The 13,000-nt window shown below is 32.5% G+C and overlaps 1 protein-coding gene and 1 long non-coding RNA gene across 2 annotated transcripts; both read left to right on the top strand.

Annotated features, from left to right (window-relative positions):
- Positions 1–30: 30 nt before the first annotated feature.
- On the top strand, positions 31–2,250 carry LOC133180908 (uncharacterized). The gene is made up of 2 exons (XR_009720412.1): positions 31–1,486; positions 2,012–2,250. It is a non-coding gene; the product is annotated as an uncharacterized LOC133180908 (long non-coding RNA).
- Positions 2,251–6,140: 3,890 nt separating this feature from the next.
- LOC133181210 (sepiapterin reductase-like) lies at positions 6,141–9,074 on the top strand. The gene is made up of 3 exons (XM_061315744.1): positions 6,141–6,698; positions 6,911–7,063; positions 8,564–9,074. The coding sequence occupies exons 1-3, from the start codon at positions 6,155–6,157 to the stop codon at positions 8,671–8,673; spliced, it is 807 nt and encodes a 268-aa protein (XP_061171728.1). The 5' UTR covers positions 6,141–6,154; the 3' UTR covers positions 8,674–9,074.
- The last annotated feature ends 3,926 nt before the right edge of the window (positions 9,075–13,000 follow it).

Here is a 13,000-nt window from a genome sequence, read left to right as displayed (position 1 = left end):
GCTGTTTTATCTCTTAAAAAAAAGAGTAATTCTGTGTTGATTTGGACATCCGAAAATGAAGGATTTTTTTGTTTCCAAAAGGAAATCCTCTAATATTTCAAAGAAATTACAAATACAATCTACGATGGAAGATCATCGTTGGAAATTTTAGAAACTGGAAACTGTACAACAAGCCAATGTGTGAAATGCAATGTAGCAAAGATGGGAGAATTATACTTTTTTTAAAGTAATCCAATCCAAGTATAAATTGTCAACACGCAGTATATCTGTTTGCCATATACATATTCATACTGCTCAAATTGAATTCTTTGAAAATAAAAAAAATAGTAAAAAAAAAAAAAAAGTATTGCCTAAGTGTTTTGGTAGTATAATAATGTATGAAGGATGCTATCACTCTTGTCATAGAGGATTGATTTTAATTTTAAAAAAAATGTTTGGCAAATTTTGTTCTGATATATACCTTCAAATTATCAACAAAAAAACTTCAGATCTCTTATACATAATAGAATGATACCGCGTTGGGCAACTTCTAAGAGATTGAAAACAGATCAGAATATGTTAAAAATGGTTCTCTATGAGCACTATAATTACCAATAGTTCTCAATGGGTGCCATAATTACCACTTTCATGAATTATCTCTTGGAAGATGTAATCACATTGCATATTTTGCAAGAGAGTCATTTCAGATACATTGATCTCATGACAAAGGAAAAAGTGCAAAATTTACAGCTCATTTCTTCTTGCTGCTTGTGTCCGTAATGTGATGGTATATTTACCTTATTATATAGCCTTGTTTGTGCAAGTAATCAAGATAAAACTACCAGCATTTTACTGTTGCAACTTGAGAATATCAACAATATGAGAAAGAAAAACCTTTACCTTCACAATGAAAACTAAATCTGACAGGATATCACCTTCAAAATAAATGACCAAAAGGAGCTCAAAATCAAGGAAACAAACCAACAGAATTTGTAAGTAAATCAATTTGAAAAGAAATTTTAATTCTTAGGAAATCAACATTGAACCATCTTACTGAAACAAGGCTGTGGGGAAAATTTTGGATGTTGAAATGTTCATCTAAGGTAACAAAATGAAACATTTATTTAGCAACAAACTTCAAACTGAGAAGACAAGTGGTGGATATGTAAGAAATCAGAAAGAAGGAGGTGTTGTCGACACTCTGTTTAGTGGTGTACCTGTTGGAGACAGTGAATTCAAGCTAAAAATTATTTTTTATGTAAATTACTATAAAGCTGAAGTGTTAAATAATCTGAAATGTTAAAAATTCTCAAGTATTAAATTGTTAAACATTAGAATTTAAAAAAAACAAAAAAAAACCCAGATCATTTCATGAAAATTAAAGTGTTTTCTTTCTAATTTTTGTTCTTAATCATTAAAACTTGGTACTTTTATTTTTTAGGGTGAATCTGTAGCTCTGCTGGGAGGAAAGAATCCAAGAGAAACTTTGGAAGTCGTGGTATAGCATGTAAGTTTATACCGTTATTGTAAAACAGTTAATATGCACTGTTCCCTATAGTTCTGGGATTTGTACTCCATGCCATCATTGATTTAGTAAGAGGCAATCAAATCTTATCTGGCCTTTCCGTGGAATGTAATCACATCAGCAGATGTTAAAAATTTTATTCAAAATGGAGTCACTTCCTATTTTTTTAAGTATTGGATGGAAATGGTTAAATGTCCGTTCTGAAGTATATTTTGGGTTATATGTTTACATTCAGTAAAGTTGTGCTCTGGACTACACAGATAAAAGATCCTTCTTCATCTATTTCAATGTTTATGAAAAGGGGTTTGTCATGGACGCTTACATAATACATGCAAGGTTGTTTTTCCGCTTGTCGGAAAGGACCGCGATTGAGTAAGAGGCAGAAGCATCTCTACCCAGTTTCAAAGTTTTACTATTGAGAAGTTCTTTAGCTCGAGTATATCAAGATTGTGATCTTATTTTCAGAGTTAAACACATTAATTTATAATCTTCTCACTTATTTTGCAGGTGCTGTTTAACTACGGAAAAGATGTTGAGAAGTTCAAAAGTTTTGGTACCTAAAGGTATTGTATGTGTAGTTTGTTTCTTTTTGTTTGTGTTTTAAACTTGTTACCATTTCTCTTACAGATGGGACTGGAACTGTATCAGATACGAGATCAGACTGTAAAAAACACCAGAATTGATGAAACCATGTACATGTACTTGGAAATATTAAGATTTCTTACAAAATAAAAAGTCACATATTTTGTACTTTATTCCTTTCAGAAAGTAGAGGATAGTTTGAAACTGAAACTAGAGAATTTGTCATGGATTTTGGGGAGTAAATCCTGTCCTATGTTAACTGTGATAACTGAAAGACTGTGATGTCTCCTAATGAAATGTCTGGGATGAAGAGGTGTGATGATCTCTCAATAGCTTTACAATTGCTAGAACACAATCATCCAGGGGGAATTGCTATCAACCCTGGTTGTGCTACAGGAAGAGAGAAAAATTTGTGAACTAGTCCAGGATTCAAATTCTCGCCCCCTCATTCACTGTTAAGGTGATCAATCAACTGAGCTATCTGACCAACTGTGATCAAACCTGCCTGATCGCCACATCCCTCCCTCCTTGAAAGTCTTTAGCTCCCAAAGACACCAACCAAGGCTCTTCCTTATCAGGTCTTTCACCTGTGACTTCCAGGGTATGGCACAGTGCCAAATGTAATGAAAGGAGAAAATGTGACAGACCAAACCAGGATTCGAACATGGGCCCCTGAATCATAAACACGGCAGATAATCAGGTGTTACACCAAGTGAGATAACAGTCACCAACCATCGAACCTGTGTGACTGCCACATTATCCAATTTCCATTTTCTTTTGCTTGCATTTTTAGATTGGCAAAAAATAAATTTAGCGTATGGCTCGTGTGTACTGTACTTAAACGTGCAAAGGTTAATAACACTAAAAATTAGATAAAAAGCAAACCACTGGAGTAAATGGAAAAAAAAAAGAGAAAAAGTTTTATTACTTTGTTGCCAATCTTCATCTAGTTCGTTAGGTCCGTTGGTTGTGGATTTAAGGTCAGTCGACACGTTCCTCAATAGTAATTCCCAAAAATTTGTCATTGTAGTACTGCTACTTTAAAAAGTTCCCTCACAAGAACTTAAGTACCTTACCAGGCATTTGTGCAAGATACCAGAGGGTTTTGTTTCCTATACAATTCTATTTGAAATCACTTGAATTGTCAGTATCAGAATTTTTGTTGTATTTATTTTCTAAGACATTTTGAAGACAATTTAGGATTCACAAGATAATGTTAATATTATGAATATTTCTTATATTAAATTACAAGGAGAAACAAAACAGATATTTGAGGAATGTGTCGTCAGACCTTAAAGTAATATGGGCTGCAACTTTGATGTAAGAAATTTTGTTGCAAAATTGTAATTGACTATTTCAATGACAGAAAAAAAGAACGTTTAAAATCCCTGTTGTTCATATTTGCGATGGAAGAACTATTTGTAAGCTTTGATTGAAGCACAGTTACTTTATTGTCGTCCTGTACAATATTTATTTCTTATATAATACTATATATTTGTACAAAATCCTTTATTCTGAAGCAATTTGATACTTTATTTCTGTCTTATTGACCAAAAAGTTTTAACTTACATACAAATTTATCATAACAACACATTTTAATAGCAAAATAAAATTCCCAAAAATGCAGCTCATATTGCTTTAAATATAGAGGTTCAAGCTCCCCTTCTACATAATATTTACAATGGAGATGGGTGAACAAGGCGTGTATAATGCCTATATCTTCAAATATGCTAGTATAAAAGTCATATTCAATTTGTGAATTTAGTATTTAAAGTTCTCATTATCAAAATTTATGAAATTATGATAAAAATTTTCTCGGCAAAAATTATTATTCTGTTATTAAAAAATAATACTCGGTAGGTATTCTTGGGTTTTGAACCTTATAGCAATAAGAATCCTAAGTATTTTCTTTTGAGACTAGCAGGATAACCACTAGGATACACAACTCCTCATGAACAGTGGCAATCGAATCATATTTGTTATATGACCCTTGACTAAATGGAGTCGCTAAGTATTTCTCGGAAAGATGCGAATGCTGTGTCATTAAAGCGTATTTTTAGGTAGAGTGGGTCTTCGCTCCAAGTTTTTGTTAACCAAAAAGTGTATATATTTTCAGTGGCGGATCCAGGAATTTTGAAAGGGGGGGGCAGTGTGGGGTCGGGGTAGGGACCCACGGCCACACCAAAAAAAAAATGATTTATTAAATCTCATGTATATTTTGGACACAAATGGGGGGGGGGGGCTTCCAATTATAAATTCGCGACTGATTTTTACGCAGGCTTTGAAGATAAACTTTCCAAAAAATGGACTGAAGACCCATTCCTATCAAAAAATAGTGTTATAGTATGAGAAATGATCCTTTTTGCCCACTTTAGTGTGTAGGCTATTTCATCAATCTCTACCCAGAGTTATCGTTCCCGCTACGCTCCACTTATACGTGTTGTAGCGCAATCTCTCACCAGAGGGCGTATTACGCTACAACGTGGAGCGTAGCGGGAACGATAACTCTGGGTAGAGATTGGTTGTAGCGAAGCGTAATACGCCCTCTGGTGAGAGATTGCTATTTCATAGGCAAATAATTTCAATCTTTGTGAGATTTTTGAAAATTGTTGAGATTTTACATATTTAATGTTAGATGAAATATCAAAGAAAATTTTGTTTTAATTGAAATTTAATTTTCACCTTCACGTTTGCCGCACTAAAGGCATTTCGCTGGCCTTCTTCGCCCATCTTCATCCAATATATGCTGTTATGTGGATCTAGTAAAAACTTTATAGATGTGTGTCAATGAAGTCCCCATCTCTAAGTAAAAAATCAGTTTACAAGATGACCATTTGATTCTTATAAGGGGGCTGGTAAATTTTGTAGCGTCAGATTAATTATTTTATCATTCGCCATTTACATTTTCTTCCCAGAGGAGGACAGAAATGTTTTTCAAGGACATATCCCCCTTTCAAATGGTCGTCCCCTTAGTACAAAGGGGCTCTAAGACACTTGCTACAAAAATGGGTGCATGAATTCAAGTGTGCTCTTCTTATCGGAGTGTGCAGTGACCAAAGCACTTATAATATATTGAAAAAAGAAATAATCGTACGGCACGTACGAATTATCTTTTGTACGAAATAACTGACTTTCAATTTGGATTCGTCTATTTTCGATTTATTCCGTAAGTGTAACTTTTCACTGCTTTTTCACACAATTCATTATATAAATGCATAAGAATATCGTCTAGAGTGAACAGAAATATTGATTTGGAGGTGTTTTGGTCACTGATTTTTAATTTCATCAGTAAGTGTGAAATAGTCAAAACGAACAAAAGCCTAATCATGAGCTTCATGTGGTGAGGGCCTGTCCCAATTAAGACACAGTTAGATCATTCTAACTAATATCTACCTATGACCATGTGTCTGTAGAGAATCAGGCCTAGACAAAATATATTACTTTAAATACACAGACATTTTTTCATAGATTTGTGTACATTGTCATTGTCAACATACATGGAATCTCATGTTTCAGCATAGTGTATATTTTGTGCATTGTGTGTTTTTTTTCTGCCTTCGGGCTGAAAAAAAATTAGTTAGGCAGGTAGGCAATTTTTTAATTTTTTTTCTCTGGTCTAAATTGAACAAATCTAAGCACAGACCTCTGAATCTCTATCAATAAGCCGTTATATGATTGATCAGAGTGATATATATACCCTCTCTATATATAAATACACTTAGAGGGGGTATATATATCACTCTGATCAATCATATAACGGCTTATTGATAGAAATTCGGAGGCCTGTGATCTAAGTAATACTGATGAAAAAAGAAATAGTGCTTTAAAGAGTTTCTGTGACATAATTTTAAACAAAATAAAATTTTCATATATTGGACAAAAATGAAAATTCAGAACTATTTATTACCAAAACAATTAGGATCTGTGCTATAAATTTCAGCTTGGAAAGTAGAAACACAGACAGGTTATTTTTCTAAGCCTCAGTCAAAAAGATTTTCCTATTTTTTTTATAACATTTTTCATAGTATAATATATTTATATATTAATTTTCAGAATTTTAAAAAAAACATGCAGGCCACAAAGAAAATGGATGACTTCTTTCAAAGTAAAACCTGCATTGTTGTTTGTGGAGCAAGTCGTGGTCTAGGTGAATGTATTTCTTTGACATTTGCAAGGAAATTTCCTGCAGGTTCAGCATTGATCCTCCTTGGTCGCGATGTAAAAGCACTTGAGAATGTCAAATCCAAAATCAGTGAAGAATGTCCACACCAAATGTGTGTTACACAAAAATTTGACCAAGGCAGCATTCAGCAGGAAAATTTTGATCAATTATTTGAAGGAATTTTCCAGGTTCATAAAATTTCTTTGAGTAGTTTTGAGCAAGCTGTAATGGTACATTCAGCAGCTACTTTAGGGGACATTACTAAGTATGCTAAAGAAATGACTGATGCTGAGACTGTGAAATGTAACTTTGATGTCAATGTAACTGGCGCAATATTGTTGAATTCTACTTTCTTGAAAGCTTTTGATGACATTTTGAAGCGAGTGGTCATCAACATTTCATCTTTAGCTGCAATACAGCCTATTAAATCTTTGAGTCTTTATTGCTCAGGTTTGCTTCCAATGTATTTCTGATATAATTCTTTGTTAGATACTGTTTGATTAAATAACATTCTTCAAACATGCCATTAATTGTTTGTAATACGTACTCTGTAATCATGGTTAAATTCAAAATTCTGTTTTTAAAAGCATTATGAAACAAGTATCTTTTTTAATCATACTTCTATCATACATATGAAGTTATATTAATCTGTTTACAAACAGGTAAATCAGCCAGAGACATGTTTTTCCGGACTCTTGCAGTAGAAGAACCAAGTCTCCGGGTGCTTAACTATGCACCGGGTCCATGTGACACAGACATGCATAAAGACTGTCGAGAAAAGTCAAAAGCACCTGATACTAAACAAATGTTTATTGGTAGGTACTTTTATAGATTCATTTCTAATTTTCATTGTATGCTGGTTGATAATATGTTTCTAAAGAAATGAAGATGTGGTAGTAGTTTAAGTAATTATGCTATTCATTACTGAAGAAAACCCAAGAACTATATACCTATTCAACAAAAATGCAGGAATTTTATAATGAAAAGCCATGCCTTCCCACCTGCAAAATCTTCAATGGAAAATCGAAAGTTTGCATGCTTAAATAAACTGATTTGTCATGTAAATTTTTAATTTATTAATTGCAGATGAATTTTGTCATGAAATATCAAAAGTTTGCGTAAATGACATGATTTGTCACGTATTAAAATTTCTAGTTTAATAATTGCAGATGAATTTTGTCATGGAAAATCAAAAGCAGACCTGCCTACCCTTCTGCTTTTGGTGTATTTCTTCCACTTTTTATCACTAAATTATGTCTTAATAATCAATTTTACACCTTCAAAATGTTAGACAACTATCTCTACCAAAAGTTTGAATTAGTTGGGATTTGCAAGCTATGGATCAATTACATCATTAAATGTGGAGTTTTTATAAGTTTAAGACATGTTGGGATGTTAGGTAGAACAAAGGATTTATGTCAGTGATTTGGAAATACCGGTAATAATTTATGATATACAACAAAAAATCTGATTAAGATTTTACAGAATTTCAGTGAGAGATCAAAATAGGATAATACGAAGAATTACACCTTTGTTTATGAAATTCCACCAAATGAGAATTTAGATTGCACATTTGCACTAAAGAGGGCAGTCTGCAAAAACTTGCACAAAAGATGTGATTTAAATGATTACGACGATTAAAATTTTTGATTTAATAATTGAATTTTTTCATTAAATTGCTCTGATATTCACAAAGTTTATACATGTACATATGTTATAAGTTCCAAAGTCTACAGAAGTCTATATGAATGGGGAAGTTTTCATTTGATAACTCTAAATTACTATAAAAAAGAAAGAGAATTGTTTAAATTCCCCTTTAAATATATGTTTACTGAAATTCTTCATTATTTCTTATCTCTTGTTAAAACTAACAGATTTCTCATTCAATAATTATTGTTAATGCATATGACTGTAGCCCATTTGGAACTCAGAAAACAAATGAATGGAAAATCATGTGTGAAATGTCAAGTAAATTTTTGTTCTTGCATCAAAATACATGAAATGGGAGCGAAAAGAGTTGTAGTCCATTGGTTGTGACCTTCACATTTGAAATATGCTTGGTTGTAAATTTTTGTACACTTCACTGTTATGAAAGACTGTTTGAACCATATACTCACGAATGAAGAGTAAAAATTGCTTAATAGTTGATACACGTGATTCTGAGTATTTGTATAGAGATTAAGTGTCTGTGAGGTCAGGGTCAAATCAAAATTAAGAATTAAGTTATTCACACAGGATATACAGTCATAGGAATTTGCTTCTATGGAAGTGCATTGTATTTCACAAAAACTGTTTTGACTGATTTTTCTTTTCAGATGCATTTAATTCTGGGGTAATTCTCTCATGTCAGACCTCTATTGACAAGCTTTGTCAAATTCTGATGACCAACTTTGAGTCTGGAGCACACATTGACTTCTATGATTAAAGGAAATTATGTCGAATTGGTCTGTATAATAATTAATATGAAGATTGTTTGAGATTAATTGTGCATTTTATGTGGCACAATAAACTTTTCTTAAAACTATGTTGATAATTTTAATTTTTTAGTATTACCTAAAGCTTTCTTCCTACTTAGTGTATGTGTACACTTGACATGGAGTGTACATTATCAAGTTACACTGTGAATGGGTTTTCATTCTTTACATGTTTGATACTATAATATATATACCGGTATATGGTTTTGTTGTAATAATATTGATAAGTTTTGGCATTCCACTTTTACGAAGTTTAATTATTTTTTGTCTTATATATGTATATGTATTTTGAGATATTATCAGTATTGTTTATACATGTATACCTGATGTGACAATAAAGACTGACCTGTAATTTTTGCTGTCTGTTTGTCTGTCCATCTGTCACACCCTATATTTCAAGAACTGTAAGAGGTATGGATTGGATATTTTGCACATATTGTTTGGTACTATTGCATTTGTAAATTACATGGTACTGACCTTGTGTCCCTTGATCTTGACCTTTGACCTACTTTTAAAAAAAGTTCATAGTGCTGATAAGGATATTTTTGACATTTAGAAGGTAAGTCTGTCCTATTTAGCATGTGCACTGTTTGTCATAAGACATTACACATTACAATCCACTTGACCTTGACATTTGAATTACTTTGCAAAAAACACCTGGGGCAGTTTAATTTAACTTATGACTTTTTAAATTTTGAGAGGCAGGATTGATAATTAGTATTTATACATGTTTATGAGCTCATGATACTGTACTTTGAAATTTTGTTACCCTTTAACCTCTGAAAATATTATGTTCAACTGACAAGAATTGCAACATGGCTTTCTTGGTTCAGCTTGACTGGAGCATTTCAGTTTCTCATGTCTGTGTTTTTAGCTCACCAATGAGCGAAAGGCTCAAGTGAAATTTGTGCATTGTCTGCTGCCATTGGCATTGTCATTGTTGTGAACTTTTCACATTTTCATTTTCTCCAGAACTACTAGGCTAATATCAATCAAACTTGGCACAAAATATCCTTAGGTAAAGGTAATTAAGAAATAATGAAAACTGGGAGGGATAATTTAAAAATCTTTATCTCAAGAACCACTGGGCCAGAAAAGATTAAACTTATATGATAGCTTTCTGGGGTAGTGAAGATTCAAAGTTCAAATCATGACACCCAGGGAAAGGTTGGGGCCACTATGGGTGATCAAAGTTTTAAATAGGAATACATTGCAAAAATCTTTGAAATTCTTCTCAAGAACAGCAAAGCCATGATGAGTCATATTTATATGGAAGCATCATCAGGTACTGTAGATTCAATTAATTTTGTCAAAATCATTACCCAGGTTGTAAGGTGGGGCTACTATGGGCAATCAAAGTTTTACATAAGAATACATTGGAAATTTTTTTAAAAAATCTTCTTAATGACAGTAAAGTCATGATTAAAAGTAGGTCAAACTCCTAGGTCAAGGTCAAAGGGCCAAAGTGGTTGGTATCCAAAAATAAGGTCTTGTCACAAGGATTACATATGTGAAGTATGAAAACCCTAGCTCCAACCATTCAAAAGTTATGGCAAAGGTTAAAGTTTTTCAAAAGTAGGTCAAACTCCTAGGTCAAGGTCAAAGGATCAAAGAGGTTGATATCCAGACAAAGGTCTTGTCACAAGGAATACACATGTGAAGTTTGAATTCCCAAGCACCAACTGTTCAAAAGTTATGGCAAAGGTTAAATTTTTCCAAAAGTAAGTCAAACTCCAAGGTCAAGGTCAAAAGGTCAAAGTTGTTGAAATCCAAAGAAAGGCCTTGTCACAAAGAATACACATGTGAAGTTTGAAACCCCAAGCACCAACTGTTCAGAAGTTATGGGCAAGGTTAAAGTCTCATAAAGTTTTGCAAAAGTGGGTCAAACTCCAAGGTCAAGGTCAAAAGGTCAAATATGATGGTACCCAAAGAAATGTCTTGTCACAAGGAATACACATGTGAAATATGAAAGTCATAGCTCCAATCAATCAAAAGTTATGGGCAAGGTTAAAGTTGACAACAGACAGACAGACAAACAGACAGACAGGACAAAAACAATATACCCCGGGATCTTTCGGTCCGGGGGCATAAAAATATATTTCTATTACTGTCGTACACAAATAAAAAAGAAATGGTTGTAAACTTTTAACATACGCATATATAAATGAACCTTGTATATTCCAATTTAATGAAAATGTTAAATATAATACGAATGAAAATAATTTTATTAAAAATATTGTATGTAATTACTGTCTACACAAAACAGAAATCAAACGATTAATGAAACATTCATTACATTAATGGGACATTCTTCTGTTGAAACAAGTATCTTTTTTAATCTCAGATGCTCAGATCAGGGACATCATACGGCCAGTAACTCGACTTGGTCCCCCAGGTGCTTGACATTCTTCTGCAAAAAAAAAAAAAAAAAAAAAAAAAAAAGCATCATAAAATGCAAATGATACACACACACACACACACACACAGAGACTACCGGATTACGTAAATTATTTCCGTTTATTCCACTGGAATTACCTTCGATATCACTCAAGAATCTTGCAAAGTCAAATGCTGTTGGACATCGAACTAAAAAAAAAAAAAGAAAGAAAAAGTGTAAGTTCTGTTTAAGGACAATACGAGGACATTCAAAGACATATAAATTTGTAAAATACCTTGTACAGGTTTTATTCATGCTGAAATATACTTATTTATCACAAAGAAGATGGGTGAACATGACGAGCTAAAAGCCTATAGTGTGACAAACATGAAGGTGAAAAATTAAATCTCAATTATATCAAAATTTCCCTTGATATTTCATCTAACATTAAAACATACTTTATTAAAAATCTCTACAATTTGCAAAAATCTCACAAAGATTGAAATTATTTGCCTATGAAATATACACACACTTAAGAGGGCAAAAAGAGTCATTTTCTCATACTATAACACTATTTTTCGATATGAGTGGGTCTTTGCTCCATTTTTTTGAAAGTTAATCCTCAAAGTTTGTATAAAAATATACATGTACGTCTTTTTGTTACCAAAAACATGGAGCAAAGACCCACTATACCTTAAAAATATACTTTTATGACATAACATTCGCATATTTTCGAGAAATACTTAAAGTCCATTAAGTCCGGGGTCATATCACAAACATGATTTAAATGCCACCATTCATCAGGACTTGTGTAGTTTAGTGGTTAGCGTGCTAGTCTCGAAAGAAAATGATACGCAGGATTTTTATTGCTAGGATTCGAACCACACGAGTACCACATTATTTTTTAGTAAAAGAATAAATTTTGCCGAGAAAATTTTCCCCAGAAAAGTTTTGTTTATCGTAATTTCATAAACTTCAATAATGAGAACGTTACTCTAAATACAAAATTCACAAACTGAACACGATTTTTATATATCTGAAGCTATAGGCTTTCTGTACGCTATGTTCACCCATCTCCTTTCTATTCCCTTGCAAACAAGCCTTATTATTTTCATCCAGTTTTATATCTTTAATTACTGAAATTAATGGGGAAAATTGAAAATGATATCCTCCCAAAATAAATATAAATTTACTTTAAATTTCCGTGAAAAAATTTATTTGAATTTAAAACAACTATACATACAACAAGCTTTGATAAAATATTAAAAAAAAAACAATACATGAATATTCTTTGACACTATTGTGCATGGAGATAAATCAGGTCATAGTTCCTTTTCACTGTATAAGATGAATCTAAAATATCTTAATTCATATTGCATGTGATTACTTGTAAGTTATAGTGTATTTCATAATGATTTTACTGAAATATTAAATTTGATTAAGTACAATATACGTTCAATAGTGTATTCTTTATAATGTATCATAAACTCAATACACTGGATGGCACTGAAGATGAAATATTGAATAATAATTTTTATTATATTAATATTTATTTAAGTCTTTCGGGCACACTGAAGTTCTAAAAATTAAAGTTGTACTTACTACCATGACGTGCTCGATACTCGGACAACGCCTACACTCCGTCTCTCTCTATCTGACGCTCAATGACGGAGCGTTCTCTGTCCCCCAAGACATCCCAGCCTTTTTAGGGGGATATACAGAAATTGAAATGATCTAACATTCTATGTGTGAAATAAAGTATATGAAATACATGTATTTGACAACTGAATTCTATCAATTATCATTTACCAGGTATGGCTTCGTGGATATTCGTGAATGGCCTTGTGTTTCCCAGTACTAGGCGTATAAAAATCTTTTAAAGTCTTCTTCAGAACAGCAAA

Source organism: Saccostrea echinata, unplaced genomic scaffold, assembly GCF_033153115.1.
Source record: "Saccostrea echinata isolate AGI-Se365-2 ecotype Australia unplaced genomic scaffold, CSIRO_AGI_Sech_v1 ptg000008l, whole genome shotgun sequence".
NCBI classification, from domain to species: domain Eukaryota; kingdom Metazoa; phylum Mollusca; class Bivalvia; order Ostreida; family Ostreidae; genus Saccostrea; species Saccostrea echinata.
Note: the sequence above shows the minus strand (reverse complement) of the source record. Positions and strands in the feature narration are given on the sequence as shown.

What these genes read in the sequence shown, in the direction of transcription:
- LOC133181210 (XM_061315744.1), top strand. Translation starts at nt 6,155, where the DNA reads ATGCAGGCCACAAAGAAAATGGATGACTTCTTTCAAAGTAAAACCTGC. An exon ending in TTTGAGTCTTTATTGCTCAG is followed by an intron (nt 6,699 to 6,910) that starts GTTTGCTTCCAA and finishes GTTTACAAACAG; the next exon opens with GTAAATCAGCCAGAGACATG. An exon ending in TACTAAACAAATGTTTATTG is followed by an intron (nt 7,064 to 8,563) that starts GTAGGTACTTTT and finishes TTTTCTTTTCAG; the next exon opens with ATGCATTTAATTCTGGGGTA.